General features: G+C 37.2%; 2 protein-coding genes across 2 annotated transcripts; one reads left to right on the top strand and one right to left on the bottom strand.

The window, feature by feature from the left end:
• Positions 1 to 272: 272 nt before the first annotated feature.
• MZT1 (mitotic spindle organizing protein 1) lies at positions 273 to 6,006 on the bottom strand. The gene is made up of 3 exons (XM_074931113.1): positions 5,909 to 6,006; positions 2,286 to 2,431; positions 273 to 816 (listed from the first exon to the last, which is right to left on the bottom strand). Exons 1-3 carry the CDS (start codon positions 5,955 to 5,957, stop codon positions 793 to 795), a joined length of 219 nt encoding a protein of 72 aa, XP_074787214.1. The 5' UTR covers positions 5,958 to 6,006; the 3' UTR covers positions 273 to 792.
• A 691-nt stretch (positions 6,007 to 6,697) lies between these two features.
• Positions 6,698 to 23,889, top strand: BORA (BORA aurora kinase A activator). The gene is made up of 11 exons (XM_074901174.1): positions 6,698 to 7,412; positions 8,520 to 8,626; positions 12,168 to 12,213; positions 13,732 to 13,813; positions 15,041 to 15,106; positions 15,857 to 15,913; positions 18,076 to 18,293; positions 19,540 to 19,693; positions 21,086 to 21,687; positions 22,091 to 22,222; positions 23,704 to 23,889. The coding sequence occupies exons 1-11, from the start codon at positions 7,257 to 7,259 to the stop codon at positions 23,887 to 23,889; spliced, it is 1,806 nt and encodes a 601-aa protein (XP_074757275.1). The 5' UTR covers positions 6,698 to 7,256.
• Positions 23,890 to 27,771: the final 3,882 nt, after the last annotated feature.

Genomic DNA, 27,771 nt, shown 5'->3' with positions numbered 1-27,771 from the left:
GACTGTTCGAGACTCACTGATTCCCATCAACCACATCTGATGCTTCTCCTGTATGCTTTCACTAGGCAGTAACAATACAGCCTTAATATTTTTAGGTCTAGCAGTCAGAACAAATGTAACAAACGTAGCATCTGAATTCTGTAAAATATTCCATGTAAACTAGAATTTACATTTATATACATTTCTGCATGAATAACTGAAGTTCCTTTGTTATCCAAGTTAAAAAAAAACACTTTTTCCAGTAATTTGAATCAAACACACAATTCATTACCTACATTATCAAAAATGCTTTATTCCTTACTTTCAGATTAAGACTTAAATCACTACCCTTAATCTAATTAAAATCAGGATGGGCTTCATTCCTATCTGGTCCATAAAGCAAAACTAAAATTGTACATGTAGTTTTTTTTCATCAAAGCAAGAGATAAAAACCAGGATATATTAGCACTTCAAAAGGATGTATTAACAAGTGATACTCATTATAACAATATTCATTGCCACACACTAGTAAGTTCAGCAAGTGTGCAGTACCTGATGTGGTTTAAAAAATACTGGAAGCCGAAGAAGAGCAATTGCACTGTATTCACAAATAGTGCACAAAAATACCAAGTAATGAGATTATTGGTGCATTCATCTTATTAAAAAACTTTTCAAAACTATCCTATACATCATCCTTTACAAAAGCTTACAGAAATACTCTGAAAGCTTTGCACACACACTTTTTTTCTGAATAGTGGCAATCTTCCGTTCACTTTAACTGGCATTCTTCTCACACAGACATCTTCTCCCTTATCAGCCTGTCATATTTTCAGCAGCCTAGAAACAGAAAAAACATGTATTCAAGTCACCAAAAAGTAGACACCATGAAGATTAAATTTAATCTTCTTGTATTTTAATTTACCTAGAGAACTTAAGTCTAAAAATAAGCTACTTATGAAAATTATAAGATGTGTAATGTTCTTCTTTAATGAATACTTCTAATTTTTAAAAAAAGAATGCTTTCAACTGCCATTAGCCTTTATTAACAAAGCCATTACTGTTTGCTTATGTTAAACTGTATATCCTGTGTCTTGAGCAGCTTGTATCCTATACATTTTACCCTAATGTTTTCAAGAAATGCTCAAATGTATTATTTTTTTTTCCTTTGGAGTTTAGTTCTTTATACAATTTATAGTAATTATTGCTTCCACTCATACAGATAAATTATTTACACTAGTCATATCTGCATAAATCACACTGCTAATTATTCAATTAAGGTCATCAGCAACTATTTTTATTACTGAGTAACTCAGCCAACAAGGTACAGTTGTTGGAGACCTACCTTGGTAGATTTTAAACAAATTATGGGACAGTCAAAGGATAGCAATAGGTATAAGCCAGTAAAAGCAAAGGAAGTAGTAAAATAGCCCTCGGTTACTTTACATCCACATAAACATATACGTATGTACACATTTAAGCATGTATACAAATATAAAATATGCATGAGCATAGAAAATAGTTTAAATGAAGTTTGAAAACCAGTGAAAAGCAGCCCTACCTAGCACCCATCTAGTCAAAAGTCTATATGTTGAGGTTTTTTTAAGAATCAGAGCGCAGTCTTCCAAAACAGAGATAGGCAGGCTAGATACAGGTTTCCCTTCTACCTCCCCAGAAATAAACAAGTAAGATACAACAAAAAGAAATCATGATATTTAGACAGACAGTAATGAATGAAAATCTTTTAAAAGTAAGGATTTTTTTAAAACCATAGTTGCCCTCTACTAGCTAAACCAGTAAATGCTAAATTATGAAAAAGCGTATATACATAAAGACACCATTAAATCCCCTCTTGTCTTTGGAGAGATTCAAAGCAGAGGCTAATGTCTTGAAAGCAATATGTGAAGATTATATTAGCAAGCTTCATGTACCTGTTTACTGCTGCATTCTATTAGGCTTGAAGTTGTAGAAATGAAGTGATATGGATTAAAGGAAAAAGTAACAATCTATTTGTGATACAATGCAGATAAGGGGCAAATAGTGACTACAAATGCCCAGAACAAAAATCTGTGGGTTTGGTTGTTGGTTTTTTTCCTTCAAAAGAGTTAATCTAATTATTTCTGAAAAGCATTTCTTGCTTCATGTTCCATTCAGCTGTATTTGTTGCCTTTTATATGGAACAATTCATTTCCTTGATTTAAAAGTGAGTCATATCTTAAAAGTACAATTTACAAATCGAAGTATAGCAAGTTGAACATATATTTGATTCTTAAAAACAAATTTGTAAGCTCTTAAAGCAAAAGCATTACCTTTAGAGCTTCTGTAGCCTTACGCAGTTCTTTAATAACAGATGATAATGCTTCTGGATTTATCCCCTGTTCACAAAGCCGCACACAAATAGACAATGTCTCCATATCCAAGCCAGTGTTTAATATTCTTGAAATCTCAAACAGAACTGCGAGAGAAAAAAATAACGTACTTTAGTCCCTACAGGCTATGAAATTTCAATGATCAAAAATGTTATTCAACAACATTTGATTTCTACAGCAGAGTCTGTGAACACGGCAGTTGCGGAAAGCTCTTGCAGTCTGCCCCTCAACACCAGCATTCATGTTCAGCTTTCCAGCATAAGCTAGAAGTTGCAGCTTCTAACACAAATACCACGCTTTTCTGTTTCAGTAGACTTAATACTGGATAATGGGTTTTGAAAAATAAAATAAGTGAAGAACGCAATAATTAATGTTTGCCAATTATGTAAAAGGTAGCCTATAAGAATAATCCATGCTTCTGAACTGCAGATACTGACAAAGTCCTACTAAAATGGACTGGAAGAACACTCTTAAAAGCTTTTACAGAGAATGTCAGGAGTTTTCTAGCCACCTCATTCCACAACTAAACCTGACTTTAGGTGTAATATTAACACTGGTTTAAGCATAAGCAATACCATTTGGTTTTACATGACCCTAATCAAGAGCAGTGCCAGATGTCAGCATGAAAGATTCCTGTCATCTTTGTATAGAAACAAAGACCAATCTTTCTTCCCTTCCAAACCTTCCCTGGAAGGCCCCTCTTTGATTCTCATGAACAGTTTCTTTATCTATAACAGAACAACTCACTGAGATTTTATTTCTGGTCGCTACAGTAATCTCCAGCCTGAAGATGAACCTTTAACACAGAGAATGATTTTGAACAGATGTTCACACTGTTTCTGTAATCAAACCTCACTCAAACTAAGAGAAAGTGTAAAAGAAGGTCTTTCTTACCATGTAAAACCATCATGGCAAGTGACTACAGTCCACTTGGCACACCAAAGTAGAATATTTTTATAGCTGCCAAAGAAAAACTGCAGTACACCCTCAAATTCACACTTACACAGGCCAAGACATTAAAAAGACCAAATGTATCCAGTCAATTCCACTGAAGTCACAGGCAAATATCAGATTCCATGAAAAAAACCTCTAGATGTGATAATACTCTCAGTCCACACAAGTAGATTGGATTAAGAGTATGCACAAGTTTAAGACATAAAAGCAATTCATCAGACCAAAGCTCTAGCTACAAGCCGCAAGGGGAACTGTCTTCTTCACAACAAGGTTTTCTGTTCCCACTGGCTTGAATGCAAACTGTTCCAAAAGCATTACACATGCACACCCTGGCTACACAAAAGCATCTTCAACAGACAAAGCAACAACAAATAGATGCATTTGCCATAAAATGCCACTAAGAGCTACAAAACTAAGAAAGACCGACAACTTCCCAGAAATAAACAATTTTTACTTTCTTTAACCATTTAAGGTTATCACAAAATTTAGTAGGCATGTGACATATTTGAAGGCAGAGCAGTAAATCTAACTTCCAATTCTCCATGTCAGTAAGAGTTGCAGTCACTAGTTTCTAATATAAAATACCTTTAAAAGGTGTTGAGGCAGCATTTTTGGCAGAGATAGGTAGCAGTTTCTCCACAAAAAAACCCTGAGTGCTTAACAACAACTCTACAGAGAACAGCTGCTAATTATTTATATCTGACATTCTAGATTAAGCATTTTACTTTTCTAAACTACTAAAGATAGAAAAGAACAATTTTTTTAATACCAATCCATTTACTTCCATTAGGTGTCTATTTCTTAGTTAAAAGGCAACACTGACTTCATATTCTATTTTAAAATAAGTCTGAAAAAATATTCTACAAATATTTTTTCTACTCATTATGACAGGCCCGCATGAAGAAAAATCTTATTACATGGACACAGCTATCAGCGCTTTACCTTTTCAATCACTTCACCAAAGCACTTTAAATAAATATTCTTATAATGAAAATTTCAAAAGATTAATGTTATTCTGAACAGTAAAAAAACCCAAACTTTTTATTTATTAAGGGCAGTAAAAGTTCAAACATGAGATTATTTCTCAGATTCTGTTTAAATAAATCTTTAAAGATCAAGTGTATGTTAATGGAAATTTTTTTTATTTTAAAAACACCTGACCTCAGGAAGAGATTAAATTATAAATGTCTATCCTAAATAAATATACACATTATTGCACAGGAAGCCTGGGCTCCTAAATCTGAAAGCTAGTACACTTTCCATAGCAGTTCCCAAAAGCCTTGTCTTTAAATCCACATACTGTCCCTCCCATCTAAAACCTTCCTACAGAAGTGGAGAGAAGGTAGGTGTCAAGTACAGTTACAAGAACTTAGACTCACTGTCCTTCCCAAACAAATCTCTCATCTGCACAGAATGGTTTTACTCTTGAAACATCAGAGCGGCCATAATAATCCTGCTAGTCCTGCCTCACCTCCAGCAGCAAGTCAGAGTGTGGAGATCAGCAGCTAAACCACTAATTTTTACACTAGTTCAACTCATGAAGAGCTTTGCTAAGGGATCCTTGTGTAACAGTAGCCATAACTATAATGCAAAGGAAGACCATGAGAAAATAACAAACACAACGCAATACGACCCCAAACACTCTCCCTAGCCTCTAGGCCTTCCACAGGGCATTTCCAGAGAAGGTCTTCATATTTCCCAACCCTCTACGGATTTCCAGGCAGCTTTCCACTCTGCCTGAAATCCATATAAACTTTCAGCATAAGCATTCCACAGAATTCCCAAATTTCACACTACACAGCGCGAAGAAACACCTCCTGAATTTGAAAGGTTTCATTCCTCATAGTCGGTCTGGAAGAGATCCTTACTTCCTCTGCTCACCTTTCTCATGACTTAATAAACCTCCAAAATATTTCCCACTACTCCCAGCACTGCTTCTCTCACATTCCCCATCCCACAACAGCACCAGATTATTTTTTTTTGTATCAGAAACTATTCTAATTCTCTAACACTGGCTGCCCTTCTCAAAACTTTTTCACTATGTTTTTGATTTTGAGGGGGTTTTTTTTAGTAATTTACTTTGGTTTTCTGACATGAACCACTCACAGGAACAAAACATGCGGGTTCAGATCAGTTCAGGTGCTGCCACTTGCAGCACCACAGGGTTGGTCCTTCGCCCTCAGTTTAAACCCACCATGCACTGAGCCAGTTCTTGCATTAACCCTTCTAAATAATGAAAACCAGCAAACACATGTATTTATAAACATTTAAAAATAACGTTCTAGTTTTATTACTTCACAGCTAATTAAAAACACAAGAAAAGTCACACGAGGTCCAAAGATCCTACCACTACATGAATACCTGAAGTGTTTCAGACGTTTCGTGTAAGATGAAATAAAAAGAATCTGCTATGCACTAAATCCTGAGGCACCTGCAAGGCCTAACCCTCTTTAAAGGAGAAGCGTGTGGTAATTTAAGAGCCGGCTCAAGGCCCCGCGTCCTGCGGAGAGGAGCGAGGGCAGGAACGCTGAGACGGCTCCTGCTGGGAGAGTCAAGAGGCCGACCCGCGGGTGCCGGCGGTCTCCCCCGCCCCCGCCGCTGCCACCCACCGTCCATCGTCTCCCGCACCGCGTTGAGGCTGGCGGCGTTGCTCGCCATGGCGACCCCGCGCCGCCCCTCGCCTCCCACCCGGAAGCAGAGCGGGACTCTCCCCTTCCCCCCCAGTCGCCGCCGTCATTCAAACACCCGCCCCGCCCCAAGCGGAAGCCGCTCCCCTAACAGCAGGAAGGGAAGGGGCGGGCTTTCTTTCGAATTTGTGCTGCGGCTCTCCTGGCGATTGGTCCGTTCGAGATCCTGGGAAGCTCTGCTATTGGCCTGGAAGCGGAGGCTGCGTGTCGTGACTGGGTAGATCCCGGGAGGGGGCGGGGCTAGTTAAAGAGCCTCCCGGCGCGGCGGAGGCGGGAGCTGTGATCCGGCGCTAGCATGAGCGGGTGCAGCGGCGTCCCCGTAACGGCGGCAGGTACCTGCTGCTGGGGGCTGCGGAGAGCGGCGAGGCCTGGGGGCGCTGTGCCGGCGGCGCTGCCCGGAGCGGGCTGAGTGGGGGCATCTCCCCGGGCCTCCCGTCCCCTTTGCCGCCGTAGGCGAGGGAGCGGCTGGGGCACGGCCCGGGGGGGATGCGTAGGGGCTGCAGACCCGCCGGCACTTCTTCCCTTCCGTGCGGGAGGTGCTGCTGGGGGGCTGAGGCCGGCCTCGGCCCGGGAGCGGTTTTAGCGCCCGAGCGAAGCGGGACCTTCCTGAGGGTGGTGTTGGCCGGCACGGCTGCTTCCCGCCGCCCAGGGTTAGCTGCCTGCAGCCAGAAGTTTCTGGGGCAGTCCGGTGTGGACGGCGGCAGCCTTGCCAGCAGCCCCCGCTCGCCGCTGTGGCGGTGGCTCTCTCTTTCTGTGCTTGCTCCTCAGCTGGTGGGTAACGCAGGGCTGGCTGGCACTGAGGGTCCCGGGGAGGTCGGCCATGTGCTGCCCACATTCTAGTAATGCCGCTTTATTCCTGAGGCTCTGGAGTGCCGGCGTTTGGTATGTGAGCTGTCCTCCAGGAATATAGTGGCTGCATCGCTGATTTGTTCTGGTGGTGGTGTTTGTTGTTTTTTTTTTCTCTTTTGGGTGTTTGTTGTTTGTGAATTTTGTTTTTAAATTGCCTTGTCCGTTTCCTTTCTTGTCTCGTTTTCACAGTTTTTATTTATTTTTAGTTGTTTGTATCCGACTTATTTATCAGCTGTTCACATACCAGTAGGTCTAAGCCAAAACTACCTGACTTTGTTAGTCTTTTAAATGTTTATGGCTTCTTAAAAATAATTGGTCATCTCTTCCCAAAACCTTCAGTATAACTCTAAAAGTCAAAATTATAATGTTCGTGGTTTTTTTTTTTTCTTCTTCCTCTCTTTTCCAGGTATAGCTTAGTATTATGGGTGATACAAAAGAGTCTAAAATGCAGATAACACCAGAAACTCCAGGACGAGTCACGGTCCTGAATCCTTTTGAAAGTCCTAGTGATTATTATACTCTTCAGGAGCAGATTGTCTCCAGTCCTTCAGTCTTTAAATCAACAACTTCCTCATCTGTAAGATCTAGTCTTCAGTTGTGTAACTATATAGATGTAGTGCTAATATTCTGAAATGCATTAAGTGTATATAGTGTACTTCAAGCTGAAGAATTTTGGTGGCATTTGGTAGTTCTGATTACTGGAGTATGCTGCTTTTAACACTATCACTTAGTCTTCCTACTCTCCTGATGATTTTTTTTTCTTTAGATATTAGGTGTATCAGTAGATGAGCATATACCTGGTAAGTGCCAAAACCGGCTGAAAGTATATAAAGGACAGTTGTTGGATGTGGTGTTCTTGACCCACTTAAAAGTGGAAAAATCCCAGTTCCTGCTTACATGCTAAGCAGGCTGGATGCAAGTAGAACTTAATTGCACTTACATTATGAGCTGTTTACATATTCACAGAATCAAGCTAATGATTTTGCGTATATACAACATTTTTTAGTTGCAAATTGCATTCTGGATTGCAGTTGGAATTATCTGATTAACAGAGATGATGCTTTGGTAATGAAACTAAAAAGACTCATTTGGTAGATAATTTTTCAAACAGATGTTTGAACAGTAGTTTATAATTAATTGTTAAATAAAGGGGGTGAAGCTGATTTACATCTGAATTGGGTTTTGTTGTGAACTATGGGTAGTGTTATGGAAGGACTACGTGGGATGTGTAGGGTTGCAGCTCTTCTTGGAAATGTGAGGTCAAAGGAAGGCTGCTCCATTATTTGGATAACTTGGGTTAGATACGGATGTTGGGTTTTCGCAGAAGCACAATTTTTATTATGGCAATCTAGAAGCAACTAAATTTTATCCCAAGTTCTGTATCTTTAGTAGATCTGTCCTCAAATTTAGAAGAAATTGATACCTGAATTTGTAAATATTAGCTGTAACCTTCCATTTTATATTACCTTGTAAATTGTTGTAATATCACTGCCAGGATAAAGAAGCCTGATTGACTTGCTCATTTTTTAAAGTAGGTTATTTAAATAGAATCTCTTTTGATTGTCTTTGGCAGAAACTATATGGAAGCTATGATTGCACTGCTCCACTGAGATTTGTCCTGTGATTTTATTTTTATCTTTTTAGACTAGTAAGCATTAAGATGTCCATTTCTTTTTTTTTTTAGACACCAGGAAAATTTAGATGGTCTATTGATCAACTTGCTCTAATAAATCCTGTGGAAATTGACTCAGAAGATGTTCGACGCCAAGCAATGTATTTGAGTCATGCTAGGTAACTTACCATCTGTTTTTATGCACTTAACTTGGCTTGAATGTTAGAACACTGTTCTTTTGCTTTATTGATGTTTCAACATGGCATTAAAGACTTATTATTCAAATCTTTTAATGTAGAATTTTATGTGTCCCTGATGTGGATATAATATTTAGATGAGGCTGCCTCTGTGTTGCTTTTTTAATGTTAAGAACTGCTGATCCACTCTGACTGCAGTTTGGAAGACAGCCAGGTAAAAGCATTCAACAGAAACAAGAAAATGTCTTGCTAGTGATTGTTACCAAACTACTTCTCCTAGTCCTTGTCACAGCACAATTTATCTTCTCAGTGTTCCATAATGAGATCTGTGAAGTGTAGGCTTCTTTGGTCTTTGGGACTCCTGCAGAAGGGTAGAGCTGGGAAAGCTAGCAAGGTAAGCCAGTACCCTTTGTGGAAGGTATAGATTTGACCTAATGTGAAGGAGGGAAGACCAGTAAGCTTTCTGTCTTGGAGGAGGAGGAGATTGATAGTTACTTCAAATAATTTGGGTATCTTGATTTCAACGTTTTCCTTTCTCTGAAAGTAACCCATGGGGAAAATAAGTAAAACAGGCTTGGTATTCACAGCTCATCTTGAGGGGTACTTACTCACTAGTAGTACAGAGCAGTGTCTCAAGAGAAGGTCACAGTGGTGGATCCTGTAGACGCTCCCATACGTTTCTCAGGTGTGAACTTGCACAAAGAATTGCACCTCATGACATGAAGCACCACGGTAATAAAAAACCAATCTTCCATCCTGTTTATGCTTATAGGACTTTGAAGTCCTGTTAGTGAAATGAAGCACAGACAGAGGGGCTGTTAGGGCAAGGGTGTTCTGAATATTCATAGAATTATAGAATAGTTTGGGTTGGAAGGGGTGTTTAAAGGTCATCTTGTCCAACCCCCCTGCAAAGAGCAGGGATAGCTTCAAGTAGATCGAGTTGCTCAGAGCCTCATCCAACCTGACCTTGGAATGTTTTCAGAAACGGGCCCTTTCTGGGCAACCTGTTCGAGTGTTTCACCACCCTCATCCTAAAAAATACCATGAATTAGACCTATTCTTAGTGTCTGACTGAACTGGAGATCTTTCTTTTTTAAGAGGAAGAGGTGAATGAAGGAATAAAAATTTCTTGCTAGAGATGTAGAAAGAATATAATTGTCCTTAGCTGTATCTGTGAATCACCATGTCTTAATATTGATACCATTTTTCTTAATCTCTGTTTCCTGGCCTTTAGCAGCCAGTGGGTTGCAGACTGATGTGTTTTATGTGTTATAAAGCCTTGAGCCTTACGTTTTTAGAAAGTTGATTACATTGGTTCTGAAAGCCTGCTAGGACACACACCAACTAGCTTTAATTTAGATGGCTTGGGTGAAAATTCCAATTAGTGATTAGTCGCATGGCCTGTAGATACAAACATGCATTGTCTCAGTGGATCCTTCAGCCTGTCCCACTTTTTCATACCCAGTGTGATTTATTTTTTTTAATCATCAGATATGACTAGAAAAAGGCTAGTTTGTCTATGTGTAGATTTTCTGTGATCATGCTTGCATGTTTCAGTTGTAGTAAAGATTGAGGAGGTTGTTTCTGGTGGCTGCAAACTGTACATGGTAAAATGCATATATGCCTATATGTGTGTGTATGTAAGATTTTTGTATGCCAACTGATTTTAATTTACAATTCATAAATACTGCTTTGTGACACCTAACATGTCATAAATACAGCTCTTGACATTAAAAGTTCCTGATAAAAGAATTGAGTTTTCTAAACACATTCATAATGTTACACAAAGTGTATACTCCATTTTAATAACTCTTGTTAACAAGTCATGTTTCTTAGGTAGTTGCAAAGAACCACAAGCATAAGAAATTTGGTGTATAATATTTCAAATACTGTGAAAACGATTTAGGTAGCAGCACAGTGTAAAAGCTCATGAACACTTTTCAAAGTTTTAAGTGTGTAGCGCATGTAGACTTAATGTTGTGCAATATTACTGTTTCCATAAACCAGGCGTCATCTTATGTGTGTGTTTATTGCACTGCTTATGAAATTATTAGGAGAACTTTTCTGGCAGACTGTGTTAGTGAAAAATAGTAATTGAGCAGACAGTGACAGTCTTGTCCACAAACTTTCCTCTTTCTCTTATTTGTACCGGCAGAAACTGACTGTTTCTAAATTGGATGCTATCCTATTATATGTTAAGTATTAAAGAAATCTGTACTGTACCTTGCATGCTGTGTGTCACAGCTGCAAGTGCTCAACTTGAAGTTGCATACAAGACTGGCTTCTTTTTATTCTTGTTAAATACATAGGACATCTTCACTTTGTTATTTTCCTGAAGTCGTGCACTGAAGAAAAAACATCCTCTTCTGCGCTAACCAGCACTTTTAGTGGGAGCTGTTTTCCCAGTTCCCCTGTTTCCCCTTCAGAATCTGTCTTCTAAAGATGCTTATTACTCGTGATCCATTATGCATACTCAGTGATTGTATGCTTATTTTTTGGTACAGCACAATTTTGTGCAAGTGTCTTCATGTCACTTTAGCATCATCTAGGCAGATATAACTGAAGATGGCATGTCCAAATATTGCAGATCTGTTCAAACTCTGATTAGCATGAAAGCAAAGAGATCTGTGAGGGAAAGCTTATGTATGTATTAGGCACATTGACATGTGTTTATATAGAGAGTTATATCCATTATCTGACATTTTAAAAATTATTCAAGGGTAATTAAGGTATACTAACTGTATGAAAGTGTTGTGTGAATCAGCTAAGACAATGAATATTCATTGTAAAATTTTTTGAAGCATATAAATTACACAGTAGTAACTGAAAGTGAGACTTGGCGGTCACTGTTAAAGGAAGTATAATTGAATAATCTCACATATCACTTGAAGATGACTGAAGTAACTACAATGTGGGTTGTTTGTTTTTTTAAAAAGTCAAAAGCTGCATAAGGGAATGTATTAATTGATTCAAACTGAAATATAGTATTGTATCCTGAACTGAAGAAAATACATCAGACTAGCTATTTGAAAAGTGGGCTCTGTCAGGAATTCAATTATGTAGACATTCTTATGAGTATCTTCTGTTGTCCTTTCATTCCTTACAGCTCAGTTTTTTTTACTCTGCTTGATTTTGTATTGACATTCTTTATAAGCCTAATAATGTCATGCAACTTGAATAGTAAAACCTATTCATATGACAAGTTCAACATAACTAAAGGGATTATTTTGGAGGATCAGTTATGATTGAGTTTTTGTATTGATAAAAAAGACTTATTGATACAAAGAGCAAATAGGAGATTTACAAATATCTAGCTATAAATGGTACTGATCTTTTTCAAATGAACTGAACTGAGAAGTGCATTTATATTTCTAAATTTATAGTATGAAGCTACTGCACATAACAGTAAAAACAAGATTTAGGGTTTAGTATAATTTCATTTATGATGTTTTTCTTAAGCATATGTAAAAGATTACAATTGTGATGGTTTTGGTAATTGAGTTGTTTTTCATTTGTTACTTAGAATTGATAAAGAGACAGAAGACAGAAGGCAAAAAGCCATTGAGGAGGTAGGTAATAACTGTCTGTGCTATCAAGTATTGATTTGTTTTTAGCTATATATATATATATGTACAAAAAAGATCCATGTCTATTATAGGATTTGAAAACCCAGAAGCCTATTTACTGGTTATTAAGAAAATAATTTTGTGTCCTCATCCCTTGCAGTTGTAGTTGGAATCCACATGGTCTTTTTCTTCCCATCTTCTTTCACATACCTAGATGTCAAAATAGCAGACTGTTTCTTTTGTGTTGCTGAGCCAGTGGGAATGTAGCTGTACAATAACTATTAAATAGTTAATTTAAGGCTAAAAATAATTAGGGTTTTACAGGAACTGTTAGGTAGCTTAGGTTCTTATATCGTGTTTTTAAGAATATAGCAGAACCTTGGTTATTTTTTATTTCAAAGTTTGCTTAGTTGGAGGCAAGACCTTTTGGTAGCTTGTAATTCTGTTAATATTTCATTTTTTACTATCTGTTTGTCTAGGAGAGAAAGAAAAGTGAAATCTTCACTATAGAAATCTTTAATGTTATTTCAATTAAAAAAATAAACTAAGGCTCTGTTAGAAAAGTTTTCCTTAGTGTTACTGATCTTTTTATATTGTATCACGCTGTTATCAGTTTCTGTCTCTATAAACAAAAACCCAGGTTTTATGATTCCATAAAGGTGCTCTGTAGTAGACCTGCAGCTAAGATACTCTGTTGTTCTAAATCTGCATTAAAAGGATATTTCTTCTTTGTGAGGCACAAGATAATGGATTATGCAACTCACCAGTTTGAAACCGTGTCTCTGACAAAGATTATGCCTTTAATGGTTGGATGTTTCAATCCGAGTTCTCTTTCATTTGCTCTGAGTCTTGCTTTTATTGTGAGAACAGGATTTACCATGTATTTCTTGAAGCTATATAATAGTGTTCATGTCCTTAGCATCAGGGTGTTCTAGAGTGCAACTGTGACAGCCAGACAGTTTCTGGTTCAGAGAAAAAGACTGAAATGCCATGTTTTGCTGCTAACCAGTTTAGCCAAATACATCAATATTGCCAAAAAGCCTTGGTTGTCCACTTCTTATTCTGTTACTGCAGTGTTTCTTTAGTGCTTCAAACCAAATACAATTGTCAAAATACAACAAACAACATTTGAAAAGACTTATGTTAAACTACTCTGCAATAACTATGGTTGAGACAGTTCAAATTTTTACATGAGTAATTAGGGTTACATAAAAACTTTGTACAATTTTTCACTCTTCATACTTGAAAGATCTGATGTGGTATGTGTCATGAACATGGGAGTCTTTTTCAAATCATCGTTTTTTCTTTAACATCTCTGGGCCTGAAATAATGTATTTTGGGTGTAAGGGATAACTGTAGGTTTTGGGGAAGGAAATTTTAGTAAAGTTACAATTCTTAAAATATAGAACTGAATAGCAAAAGTTATGACTTAATTTTTTCTTGTTCCAGGGTACTAATCTAAATTTTGAGAGTCTCCAGTTTTTAAAAGTGCTAAGATGGTTTGTTTCTATTCTGCTCTAGTTTTTCACAAAAAGACTCATAGTTCCTTCTCCATGGACTGAACATGAAGGCAAGCAAGTTTCTCAGTTTAATTCAACTAAATGTAAGTTGCTTTTGTGTGTCCACCCAAAATTATCTAGCTTTTGGAGAAACCATCAAGCATAAGGTTTTTTTCTACCTTAAATCTTAAGAACCAATGATAAAAGGTGGCACAACTGATAAATTTGTAGCTGTTGTCTCAAGGTGCTCTCTTTGTTTAAAAAAACCCTTACTAATCCAGAATTCTATTTAATATTTCCTTTTTGTTATTTTTGGTTCCTTTTCTTAAATCTTTTTCCTTTCATAACCTGTCTTCAACCAGTTTAATTTACACATACAACTTTGCTGTGTGAATACTGGTAATAGCCAGATCTTCTACTTCTCTCTTTTTCTTCTGATACCTGCATGTCTGACTCTGACTGCTCTCCTGCCAATATAAGTATAGGGGAAACTGAGTTTCCTATGTTTCTGCCTGTTACTTGCTACATAAATTGCTGTTGTCCATTAAGTGTCCTGCTAGCTCACTGTCACTGTAGGGTTGTGGAGTATATTTTGTTTACACTATTATTAGATTTTATTATTAATGCTGTTATTAAAGTTTATATATAACCAACTGAATACATAGTAAATGGATTACAAGATGGACAAATATCAGCCATAAAGTATTGTTTGCATTCAGTATCATTTCTTAGGAAATTCTTAAATAAGCGTTTGAAGATTTTTTTGCAAGATTTGGAAGAGGCTAAACTGTTAAATTTTTTTTATCGGGGAGATGCAGATTGTGGATAGTGTATTTTTAATTGTCAGTTGTAAGATCATCACTTCTAGGGCAGAGAACATAAGCCACAATCCTAGACTTGGGAAAGTGAATGGTGAAAGAAAATGGTCTGGTGTGTTGCTTAGCTGTGTAAAAAAGGTGCAGTAGCAGATTCTTCATTGTTGTCTTTAAGTCCAGACTGCATGATTTTCTGCAAATGTGTTTTACTTGAACGAAGACTGTTTGACTAAGAATGAACTGAGTTTGGTTTAAATCTCTGTAATGTAGAGGAGGCTGTAGGAGGCAAAGATTTGTGCAAAGTTGATGCTACTTCACGATGCATTTTTTTAATAGAAAGGTGCTGAAATTACCAGCTATAATAGTAACCTTTCTTCAATACACTGTTCTAATCTCTTACATACTTCAATGCAAAAATTTTGTTTAGAAGCAGTAAATATTCTAACTTACTGCTGCTAGGTTTCAAAACTCTATATGTAATGCATGCTTAAATTTAAGTTCTTACCTGTTTTACAGCCATAGATCTAAATAACATTTCTCCGATTGGAAGACAGCTAACTTTGCAGCCTGGGAAAAGCAATGGTGGGTAAAAGGCAATGTCTGAAAATACAGGCGCTCTCCAAAGCAAAATAACCTCTTTCTTAATGGCTATTTAGTTTCAAAAAGGAGTGATTTTTTGTTAATATTCCTGTTGAATTAATTTTTCTTGAACTGTATGGTACTATTAATTTTAATATCCATTTCTCCTAGTAATTTAATTGTTATACTCTTTCAAATTTTTTCTGAAGTAAAAACAGAAGTCCTCTGTAGACAGTGGAGTGCATTTTTTCCAACTCAATGTATGCACTTTTTCTGAATTAAAAAGTGAATATAAGCTTGAGGTTTACAGGTAAACTACAGTTTCAAGAAACCTTTAATGTGTTGGATTGTTTGGGTTAGAGAATCTTGATTCTCTGCCAAATAAACAGTAGAAATCTTAAGGCATCTTTTAAACTGTTTTGTTTTAGATAAATAGGTAGTGTTTTTCCCCAGTGTATTTTGATGATCTTTTTCCCATTTCCTTTTGAATCCTTTCTTCAGAGACCTCTCTCCTCAGTTAAGAATGCCTCTCTAAAGGCTTTTATGTTACAATCCTTGTTTTTTTAATCTCTAAGCCTGTGTGTGCTCCATACAGTGTTGTCAGATCAGAATCCTAGCTTTAATTAACAATTTCCCTTATTGCAACTGTAACTTAAATAGCTCAATTGCAATGCAATTTCAAAGTCAATTTTTGTTTCTACAGTTTTAGCAAAAGGTCACTGTAAGCTAATTTTGTTGTTTCATTCATTGCAGCTGCTTGTCAGACAGTATTGTCTTTGCCCGTGGATTTTAATTTAGAGAAAATACTAGGTATGTTGTGTAATATCTAAATTTTAGTTATGAGTGTCTAAATAGAACAATTGTTTTTCTATTGCTGAGGTTCTTTTGTCTTACGAAATAATGAAAACCTGATGTATGAATGAAAGTTAATTACGTGTTCTAAATAGTGTGTTGCATGGGACATCTGACTTAAATGATATGATTTGTGTGTAAACATAAAGGGGAAAGAGGAGGGGTATGGAGGACAACTGGAAATTGATTGGCAATTTTGAATGCATAAAAGATAGTGTCATGACCTGGACTGGGAGCCCAGAGTATTGTAATAGTTCTGTGATCCCCATCCCTCAGGCTATATTAAGGTGAAATGACACCAAATGACTGGTTAAAATATTTTACTTGTGGTAGAAACAGCTTAAACTTGGAAAAGGGTAATAAATAATGTGGTCTCTTTGAAATCTGTAAGAAAAAGAAAGGAAAGGAAAGAAAAGAAAAAGAAGGAAGAGTCAAAGAAATCCTGATCACCACCCAACGATCTAGCATTGTTTCAGGTCTGGTGATCTTGGGTGGTGAGTGCACACACAGCAAAGTTTTCTGTAGCCTTTAAAAGTTCATTTTACCGGCTCATCACCATACTAGATAGAGAGGCAGGTATTCCATGAACTTATTTTCATGAGAGGGGCAGAAGGAAGAGCATGGGTTCTGTGGGTGCACTGGGGGGATGGGGTACATTAACCCTTTTGTCCAGTTGAGTGAGTGATCATGATCTCCCCCTACCACCTTTACGTTTTCCTCAGCTTTTGTTTCTTGGGCAATTATCCAGTCATTAGCTCCATCTGGTGTCAGTTGTTCATCTCTTATCAATCTTTTAGTTGTTCTTCGAGGCTATTGTCATAAATCAAAGTGTAGGCCTTAACATGTGGTTTTACTCAGTCTATGTCTCCTCCCCTCAAGGCTTATCTAAGGAGTTTGGTTATACAACTGCAAGGGAGCAGAGCCATGCACCCTTCAATACACCCTGTCCTTCCCTAGGCAGATAATTAACTCCTTAGACTAATCACAAAGGCCACAATTTGTCCTTGAGTTTTTCTGTGTCAATGTTTGAGGCTTTACTTCCTTCAGTTTCTTACAGGTAGTAAGCAGAAGACACTCCCTGCCTCTCCCAAACAGAGCAGTTCTTTAACTTAGCAGAGCTGTTTGACTTCTTTTGCTGGCCATGAGGCTCATCGCCCAACCTTACATTGAGCAGAGCTATGCTATAATTCTGTGTCTTTAATTTAAATGAAGTCATGATGATGACTAGAAGTTGTGTGGTGGCAAAAAAGTCATGATGGCTGAGTGGGGAGACAAATTAATTGTCTGATTATAACTGCTATATCAAGCAATTGCTGCCATCTTCTCAGGCAAGGGGGCTGGAAAGGCCTGTTCTTACAGCTCATATGTGGGAATAGTGGGTATAGCCAGCTCAGAGGTTTTGGACTGCATGCTCCTATCCCAGTATTGAAGTTCATGACCATGACTGTGGGCCCTCAGAATTAAAACAGAAAAACAACCATATCTATTGCTTTCATGTTTTGTCTTAACAAATGTTTCCATCAATACATAATTTGTGAATTAATGAAAAATGTCTTCTGCAAGGAGTATCCAGTTAGAATAGAGCAAGAGCAAAAAACTAAAATAATCTGTTAAGTCAGCATATTTTAATAGGTCTTTGTTAACATCTCTACGCTCTTCTACTGTAAGCTGCTAACTGCTTTGACTCTCTTCAAGTTGAATCTGTGTTCTCTTTGGATGTATCACAATGACCATTGGTGCATATGGGAGACCTGAAAAAGGGTCTACATTTGCTTGGGTATTATTATAACCCCTTTTTCACAACTCAGATATGAAGAATAATGGAATTTTGGGAAAATCCCAGCAAGTAGATGCTAGCCAATATTTATATCTTTTTTTAAGATGCAGACTTTAATGTTAAAGGATGATAGGCAAAAGTAGAACCATAGTGGACAAAGTGGACTTACTGTAATGGTAACAAGTGATCATTTGGGATAGGTACCTAATTAGATTATTTACTTGCTGTGTTGGTAAATTGGATTAAATGTTTTAATTTAGTTACGTATGTCTCTGTAGTGGAAGATTTTTTTTTTTTCTTGCATTCTTATTGGGAATGACTTCTCCGCCCCCCCCATTTCTAGGTGAATATTTTAAAACAGATGAATTTGCAGATCAGTCTCAGGAAAATCTGAGCTCTTCATCACTCAGAAGAAAGCTGTTTTTAGAAGAAAACGGAAGTGTATCTGGGTGTTTGTCCCCTTCTCTGCATAGTCCATGTGGTAGTCAGCCACTTGGAGTGCTTTGTTCAATAGACATATCTCCAGTCCGGTGCAGAAGCCCTCTGGAAACATCTAGTTCAGTAAGTAGCCTGTTCTTGGGGCTGAGTGAGGTGTGACTTACCTGGCACAAGAGTAGTTCTTAAGAGCACGCTGTACAAATTCTGTGTTCTAACAGACTTCACCAGATGAACAACCATATTTTTAATAAGCTCCAACTGCTTTATGACAGAGTAGGTGTTAGACCAAAGGGTCAAATTGAAAAAAATACATCATGAAAACATGACAAAAAAAGTCTTGAAAGAATATATTACTGACTTTTTAGTATATCAAATTATTATCTTGTGCTGCTATTCTTTTGTATAGAAGGAATTATGCGTCAATTTTATGTTATGAAAAGGAAGTAGGAGTTGCTCATACACAAGACTTGCTGAAAGCATGTTGAAACCATTTTTTTTGTAAAACGTGTATACAAAAAAAGGTGTGCTTAAATCCATGAACAGCTGTCTAAAATACTAGTTATAGCTCAGACTCATTTATGGTGGAAGAAATGACTTGTGGATCTTTGAATGCAAGGCTAAACATGCTTTTTTCCATTTCAGATGAATAGACATGCATTAGAACACAAAACATAATGTCTGTATTTTAAATTAAACAAGATGAATTTTATTCCCAGGTGGATATAGCAAAGCTAAACTGGTTTAGGTGGTATGGCTTCATCTGTTTGGCGGCTGAAGTGCATGGAAAAAAAACTACCCCAGCAAGAGTGTGGCTTAAAAAAAAAAGTCTTGATTATGGTAACCTAGTAAAGAATTCCTGCAACATAATTAATACTGCTAGAAGTGACCTTGCTTTTTGCACCATACTCTTAGGCAAGATCACAACCACTATTCTCTTTCCTTAAGGAAGAGTATTTTGTCTACTGCTGAGTTAAGTAATTCAGGTAATACAGATTCCATTAAAATACAGATAGTGGCTGGCTTTCATCTGCATTGCTATGAGTAAGAAACTGAGATTAAATACTTGATTATATACACAGATAGCATTAATTCTCTGTTTAGGCTTTTCATAGTTCTTAGATCTAACAGATACTCTAGTCTCAGTTGGTGTTATGTGACAGTCTGGGTTCTATATGGAGGCATAAAGTCCAAGATGTGAAGACCTGCAACTAGAATATTTAAGCTAAACTAGTGATAGAGATTGTCATTGTGCACAGTTTTTCTCAGTGCTGCCGTAGTTAGAACACTTTTTAATGTACGTATTAGTACATTATTAGTCAAAGTTTACATTATGAAAATAAGCATGTGTTCTTTTTTTTTTTATCTGAAGGGTCAGTTTTCGTCAAGCCCTATTCAGGGAGGAGCAAGGGCTTATAGTCTGGGAAGTATAACCAGTCCCACATTTCCAGAGGGATCTCCTGCGCATAATGGTTCTCCTACTTTTTCACCAATTGCTTTTCACATAAGACAGACACCACTATCAGGTATAATTTATTTGTATATGTATTCTTTCTTGATTTTATGTATTTGTTATAAAAACTCCTGCATTCTCACTGAAACTCATTTCTGTTCAGAGTCAAGTTACCGTGCTTGGCAGACCAGCAATGTCTGGTCAATGTGACCTATATAACACATTTACTGTTTAGCAGTGAAATATCTTTATGATGTGAAACAGAGAAATGTACCTGCATGAAAAAAAAACAACTAGGGAAAATATTTTAGAAGAAGAAATTGAGATGTAGCAGGAATGAAAAAAATTATTAAAGAATTAATCTAGTGTGAGAAGGGGGTTATAAAGCAATATGCCTAAACTAAGTTGGATCACAAATCTGATTTGGCCCAACCTGAAGCATATTAATTGGACAAAAATGTTTAGTGTAAGCTGTCAAATCATGTGAAAGCCAAGATTATTTGAAATGAAGCTGACTAGTGAAGAAATCACAAACATTTTGTGTACTTGCTGCTCTAGAAAATGTCAGTGTTTCATGTTTCATCCATTACCTGGTAAGAATGCAGTTTTTACATGATTTTGCTCTCATAAGCCTTGTGGTATTTCAACACCACTCCATGTGCAGATGGCATAGGTGTTTTCTCATGTTTGATTTTCTTGAAGACTTTTTTGCTGCTCCAAATTTGTTAAATGCCTATAGAATATGTGTATTGATATTTGTTTGGAAAAAAGCCACAGAACCAGCCTTCACATATTTTCCTTTAAACACTACCTGAAAGGAGGTTGCAGAGAGCTGGGGATGAGCCTCGTTAACCAAGTAATAAGCGATAGGACAAGAGGGAATGGCCTCAAGTTGTGCCAGGGAAGGTTTAGACTGGATATTAGGAAGTATTTCTTTACAGAACGGGTTGTTGGGTGTTGGAATGGGCTGCCCAGGGAGGTGCTGGAGTCCCCATCCCTGGAGGTGTTTAAGAGTTGGGTCGACATAGTGCTGAGGGATCTGGTGTAGTTGGGAACTGTCAGTGTGAGGTTAATGGTTGGACTGGATGATCTTCAAGGTCTTTTCCAACCTAGACGATTCTGTGACTGTAGTATTGACACTTGGAAATGCAAGGCCTCCAATACAGCAAACCATGTCATAAGAAACAAATTTGGTGGTGCAAATGGGATAAAAAGTTGCCTTTATGATGGTAGTTCAAATGTGTCAGTGTTTTTTGGTTGGTTGGTTTTGTTTTGGGGGTTTTTTGGGGGGGTGGGTGGGGTGAGTGGAAGGGTGGGTTTTTGTTTTTTTTAGGAGGGCCATGATGCTGAGAGACTCTGGTCAGTGAAATACTATGCAGTTGGCTATAATTCTTGAAAGGACTGTAGGGCTTTGAGTATGATAACTTTACCTGATATCTGATAGAATACTTGTGGTTTTTTACAGACCAAAGAAAATTTACATTTCATTCTCCAGATATTCCTCCTTCCTCAAATAGAATGACACCCCCAAGGACAAGAAGTCCTTACATAGATGGTTGTTCTCCAGTTAAAAACTGTTCTCCTTTGAGGCTTGGAGCATGTAGAGGAACTGCCCAGTATCAGACTTCTGTCATTAGAATACCTATTGCAGTTGAGAATCATGTTGAGGATGAGGAAGACAAGGAAGATGCTTCTCCAACAGAAACTCGTTTCCCAGAAATGGATAATGGAATAAACTTACGTCAGCAAGATGGCGATACTTTTGCACATGGTACACATCTTGTGGTAGCAACTGTGTCTATTGCACCAGCTCACTCAGAAGCTTGTCACCAAAGGTTGTCATCATTTCAGGATGTAGAAGGCTCAAAGGAGAATAATACCGTAGATATGGTTGATGCAGCTGAAGTGTTGGAAGAAAACACTTGGATAAAAGAAACAGTTGGCAGTAGCAATGCACCAATGACCAGTTTTATGACAGGGATAACTTTCAGTATTGAAAACTCTCGCATGTGCATGTCACCTCTTGCAGAAAGCAGTGCAATTCCTTGTGACAACAGTAGTATTCAGGTAAAAATGAAAGTATTTTTACTTCTCTGTAAAGCTGAGCTCAACATACTAACTTTTAATAGGTGTACCATTCTGGAACTAATTGTCTATTTTCTCTTACTGGATGTGGCATGCAGGTAGTATAGTGACTTACTAGTTTCCCACATCCCCTTTCTCCTCTCTCAGTGGAGTTAGCATAGCAATAAATCATTTTTATGTTACTGTGTACAGTAATACATTTAACTTAATCTAAACTAATTCTGAGAGACCTATTTCCAATTTGCTTTTGTTATTAATTGATGGTAGTTGGTTTGTTGGATTAAGTTCTGTTAATCATATGTAAGTCATATTAGGTATGAGAATCTGAAGGGTTCATTCGTGTTAAATTGCAGTACATTTTTAAAGCCCCACTTCTTGATTTCAGGTGGACAGTGGTTATAATACACAGACTTGTGGAAACAGTATTATGGATACTGTGGGGGCTGAAAACAGTTGCAGAGAAAATGATGTGAATACGAACGTGCTTCAGAATAAATCTCAGCTGCTTAGAACAAAGGTAGGAGTTAAATTGTGATACAAAAGTGATAGATTTCCCATCTAAAGCATCCATTCCCTATTTTATTCAGTTTCAGGGAGCCCAAGGGGAGAGACTGACAGATGGTAACAGAGCATGTCAATGTAGTATCACTTCAAATATCATGTTGAAGACAAGAAATATAGAGGACAAATATTATAAGCTGACAATAAAATTGTTGTGTTCTGTGACAAAAGGCAGAGGTAGTTTCAGAGGAAACAGATATATGCATGAAGGACAGTTGTGAGGCTGCTCATGGTTTCTGATGTAGCCTGTCTCTTATTTCTGTTCTTGCTGCTTTTTTTTTTTTGCTAAGTTTTTAAATGTGTGCCTGTAGAGAAGTACATTTTTTGGGGAAAAATTTTTTGCTACTACTTTTCATAAACTAGCCTTAGGTTTGTTAGACCATACCTGGCATGCTGACTTGGTGGGGAACTTTTTGCTTGGGTACAATCTTTTGATTACAAAGCCTTTGACCTATCTTAAAAGTGAAACAAATGACAGAAGACAATACATATCTAGCAAGACTCCCAAGCTCTTAATCTTGTGACTGATGGGAAGGAGTTCTGCTCCTTCCAGAGAATGGGAAGCAAGGTTAATTAGTTTCTTTGGAGAAGAGAGCCAAGATCATCTCCTCTCACTAATTATGGTTTTATAAATTTGTAGTTCATGGTCTAATATTACTGTTTACAATCCTTGAAGGGGAGACAGTAATGACCAGTAGTACCAGATTATTAAAAAAAGCCCATTCAGCCCTGACTTCACTTCTGCATCTGATATGCTAATGGCCACCTCTGGTCCAAGGTAAAATACCAGATTGATGCTGTCTTATAGACCATTGACATCAAATTTTGAACTCTTCTCATTTTAGATTAGGATAATTGTGCCCTCACAGGAAGAATAGATGGATGTTTTATCTTCTGAAACCACCCATCTCCTCTGATGTCTTGCCTCAGTCACCCTGTTGGGCATGGATTATACATGTGAATGTACTCATCAGGATCAAATGTTTAATATCCAGCCTGTTCTAGAGGCTCACCAGTATCATGCAGCTGTCTTCTCCCACTGCTAGTCTTACAGTTGCTAGATCCTGACTAAGCCCAATTTTGTATTTTGGATTAGGATTTAAGTGTGGAGGCATTCAATACTTCATTCAACTCTCACAACGGAGAATCCATTCAACTTTCTGAAAAGAAAAAAGCACGGATATTGTTGGCTGAAAGAATACAGTCTGGCTCATTCCGAGCATGTCTGCTCTGAAAGGAGGTTCTCACTGACAGCATGGCACAAAGATTTGTGCAGAGAAAACATCACCTTTCATTTTTTTAATTTCAGAAGGGGAGAGATGGGAGGCTAAGGTACTAATTGTAACTTGAAGTTTTCAGACAGTAGGTTTCGATCTTGTTTCTTTGGGGAATTTTTGTGAAAATGGTTTTAAAATTAACTTTTCCTTATTAACCTAGGAGTGTTCCCTTTTAAACCATAAGGACAATCAGTTGCTGAGAGCAAAATCTCCAGAGAAGCAATCCTGTTCCCAAAAAGCAAAACCACATACTGCAGTATTTGGTCAAAATGCAACTTGCAACGTTTCTGCCTGGAAACATAAAAATGAAAATCAAGTTCAGGGATTTCACAAAAATGGTATGTAGTTTTCTTACAGAGAACTTAAATTTTGTTGTCTAATAAATTTTTATATATATGACCTCAATTACCTGGATTATACATACTATTTTGCCTTTTTAATGCAAATGTAATAAATTGGTATATATTAGGGGAGATTTTTAATAATGTGGGGTTTTTCAGGTCTTACTCAGAAATTCATTGTTATCTTAAGTGATCCTTTTAAAAATTAAGGCAGCTAGACTTGGTACAAAGAAACCATACTGTTTTTTCAGAACTGTGTTCCTTCTGTGATTAGGGTAGATTCTGTGAGAAGCCTTGTTTTGAAAGTTTGGACATAACTTCAGCTTCAAGAGAAGTGTTTCAGTTAGACTGAGCAAACCTAGGGTAACTTGCATAGGAGCCAATGTAACTCCAAAAACACCTACATTTTAAGACACAACTCCTAAAGCCACAAGGGAAACTTTTCTTTGGGGGACAGAAAAAGGAAAGTAGTATTAGTTTTGATTAGGATGACTTTTCCCTGATCAGATTTATTGTGTGACTTCAGGAATACTGGCACCAAGAAAGAGACTGGACAGAAATGCATTGCTGGGGGTCTGATCAGAGCAGGGCTGGAGTAACAGGAGAGGGGTGAGTGTCAGTATCAGACTAAAGTAACAGTGGTAAAACTCAGCTGTGACTTTCATGAGGAAAGGATAAAACTAGTGTTCCAGAAATGTGTCCCTGGAATACGTGTATGTTTTATAGTGGACCGCAAACTGTTAAAAATGGCTACTTTGATTTTTAGTACCAGGCTAGTCCTTTTCACAAGGGAAACTCAATTAACAGCTGCCTGAAAACTCCACTCTAGTTACAGAAATTACATACTTTTCCACAATTTCAAAAAAGTCTCATTGTCATAATAAAACAAGCTTTATGTCAAAATAAGCCTTTTAGCTATTTTTTGGTAAAGTTTTTTCCTTGATTTGACTGAAAACTGCATATCCATCAGTTAGTTTTACCATGTACTTAAGTAAAATGTACTATTGGTTACTTTAAAATTAAATTCCAGTGTTGTTTACTTCAGTAGTTTTATTAGTACTTATCTTGATCACCTGACAGTGACACTGTCAGGTGTCAGACACTGACCTGACAGTGTCTCCTGAGAACATTTGTGTCCAAATTGATGCTCCAGTACACTTTCAAAGGAACATAAGAAGGTGCAATAAGGTTAATTGGTCTCAGTACATCATTACGAGAATGGTGCAGCCTTTCTTCTACTACAGTAAACCATTACATTTTATTTTGCTCTTATCTTAATTCCCAGTACTATGTGGCTTACAGAAATTACCAAAATACTTAGATAAACATTTAGAAATTAACTTTTGCATGCCACTTACTGCAAAAGGTATTAATATAAACAAAAACCTCTGTTTTCAAGAAAACCATCAATGAACAAAAGTAATGGAACAGGGCAGGTCTGTAAGCCTAGAATTCCCTTTGCCTAATCAAATCAGATGTGGTTAAATTTGAACCTCATGGAATTTATAAATGTGAACGGGGAAAAAAAAATCCAGTAATTTTCTAGCCCCAGTGACCAAGAGGGAAGAAGAGATTAGGGAAATTCTCACATTTCAGGGCTCTGTGTTTGTAGAGCTCTGAAGTAAGATTTGTTGGATTCATCAAAAAGAAAAATCCATATCCGTATAGGATATCCAGTGGTAGGATATGGGATGCAAGTTCTGCTTCCTTCCTATTCTATTCTACAGCCCATAGAAAAGCTCATACCAAAGTGATAAACTGTGGCTGATGAGTAGCTATTGTTACACTAAGCCTGAAATGGTTGGTCAGACCTAAATTTGAAGGCAATGGACAATATTTTTTAAAAAATCTCAAAAGGGTTTGGTATGAACAGAATGGCATGGCATTAAAAAGCAATGTGCTAGACCTGAGACTTGTGTGCAAGCCTTGTATGGATAGAAACAGTCCTTGAAATATTTTCATTAGTAATTCACCCGTGAAGGCTTTCTGAAAAATATACTTAAAAAGGGAAACTTCTATACCATCAATAAAGCATAATTTGGTTTTAGTTTTCACATTGCAGAAATAATTTTTAAAAATTACTTCAGATTTCTAACCAGAAAGGTGACAACATGCATGATTTTTACTTCCATAACAATTTAATCAGTATTTCTGTAACACTTTGGATGGACAGTAATTGAATCTAACGTCCTCAATTATGTACTTCATGATCTTGAAACAGTGCTGTATTAAAAGCTGGAAATACACTGAATTGGTAACTTTGGGGATGAATTTTGCTAAAGTAGAGAATGAACAGATTTCTGGAAAATGAGTTTATGGAATATGGCATTCAAAATGTTCTTATCTTTAGCTTGTTAAGGTTTGCAGCTCAAAAGCAAGACAATTTGTCTGAGATTTAAAAGTTACAACCTTGCATCGTTCTGTTTCTCATGATAATTCTCTTTAACAATAATCAATTGAAAGTGTGAATTTCAGATTTCTGGTTTATACAAAGGATTTATTTTTGCAAGTGTGATTACTAAAATAGTAGTAATGTTAATGTAAAGGTGAATATGAGAAGCAGGGTGGTCCAAATTAGGATCTGTTTCTGAACTGTTTGACATGATATGTATAATTAAGATTGGGGGGGGTGGGGTGGTGTTAATAAAATTTTTTATTATTCATGATAGGTTCAGTGACCAGAGACTTTCATAGTATTTTCAAATAAAAAACAATCACTAATATTTAATTGCACCCTGTATAGGTATTTCCTTAAATGTAAGGGAAAAGTAACAGCAGAATGAGTGAATGTGAGAATTAATGATCACCCCAGATGGATTGCCTGTATTTTCTGTCCTGTCTTATAGTCTTCAATTTAGATGGAAATTATTTATTTTATGATAAAATGCCTATTTTTATTATGTTTGTGAAATTGTTTTGTAGAAGAAACATACTGTGCAAATTATTGTGGAAATCATTTGACCATTCGGCTTCTCTGGCTGTACTTGCATTGGTTGGCACACATTGCACAAAATGGTCATTGTTTACATTAATTTAGGTAGCTTTAATGAGAGTCTTTTTAACATGTGTTGCTGTAAACTGAGTAGTGAAACAGAATAAAAAATTTTTTATACCTAAAATGTTTGAAATTTTTTTTGCTAGTTCATAGCATCTCTCATGGGAGTGCTGCCAGAGGCACGTGTATGTCTATTGTTTAGGTGGGGGGCTGTGGGGAACAGGGAAGGAGAGCAGGCAAGGAGCTTGGCAGGCTTTTGTGCTCTCAGATATAGTGAAAAAAATGGGTTCAGTTACTATAATATAGTGCTGAATTAGAAGTGCTAGAATTTTCTATTAGAGAATAGTTCCAGTGCTCTGAACACTTTTACTGAAACAAAATTGTATTGTTAAAAGTTTCCAAAGCCTTTTAGAGTAGTGATGACAGGATTCAAATGTCTGAGGTGGAGTTTTCTATTACAGTTGGTTAAACATGTCTCCCTTTGATGCTTTTTATTTTAAGTATGTACTTTATAAATCTGATCAAATCCTTTACATTAACAGCAGACAGGGACCTGAGTCAATATGACTTAAGTGACAACCATGTGTTGATCAACTGTGTCCTACTCATTACCTAAGGAAACCACTGATAAGTGACTAGTGTGGAACTTTGTGAGCTGTAACTCTTCAAAGAAGGATCTGAGACACACCTCTAGTATGTGGGATTGCAGTTTCTTGGCTTCAAGAGCTAGAAATTGGCACCAATGGAACTGGTCTCTAGAAACTACTCTAAGCCCCAGCACTTGAGAAGATAGTTTTACTGAAGTGAACTTGACAGAATTGAGTAGCAACCACCTCCAAGTCCCTGTGGTGGGAGTTCAGCACTGAGTCTAGGAGCACACTTAAAATTACTT

The sequence above is a fragment of the Athene noctua genome, chromosome 1 (assembly GCF_965140245.1).
Source record: "Athene noctua chromosome 1, bAthNoc1.hap1.1, whole genome shotgun sequence".
Classification (NCBI taxonomy): domain Eukaryota; kingdom Metazoa; phylum Chordata; class Aves; order Strigiformes; family Strigidae; genus Athene; species Athene noctua.
This window is presented reverse-complemented; position numbering and strand designations above follow the sequence as displayed.

What these genes read in the sequence shown, in the direction of transcription:
- MZT1 (XM_074931113.1), bottom strand. Translation starts at nt 5,957, where the DNA reads ATGGCGAGCAACGCCGCCAGCCTCAACGCGGTGCGGGAGACGATGGAC. An exon ending in GGTGCGGGAGACGATGGACG is followed by an intron (nt 2,432 to 5,908) that starts GTGGGTGGCAGC and finishes TTTCTCTCGCAG; the next exon opens with TTCTGTTTGAGATTTCAAGA. An exon ending in AGGCTACAGAAGCTCTAAAG is followed by an intron (nt 817 to 2,285) that starts GTAATGCTTTTG and finishes TTCTGTTTCTAG; the next exon opens with GCTGCTGAAAATATGACAGG.
- BORA (XM_074901174.1), top strand. Translation starts at nt 7,257, where the DNA reads ATGGGTGATACAAAAGAGTCTAAAATGCAGATAACACCAGAAACTCCA. An exon ending in AATCAACAACTTCCTCATCT is followed by an intron (nt 7,413 to 8,519) that starts GTAAGATCTAGT and finishes TTTTTTTTTTAG; the next exon opens with ACACCAGGAAAATTTAGATG. An exon ending in GCAGCCTGGGAAAAGCAATG is followed by an intron (nt 15,107 to 15,856) that starts GTGGGTAAAAGG and finishes CATTCATTGCAG; the next exon opens with CTGCTTGTCAGACAGTATTG.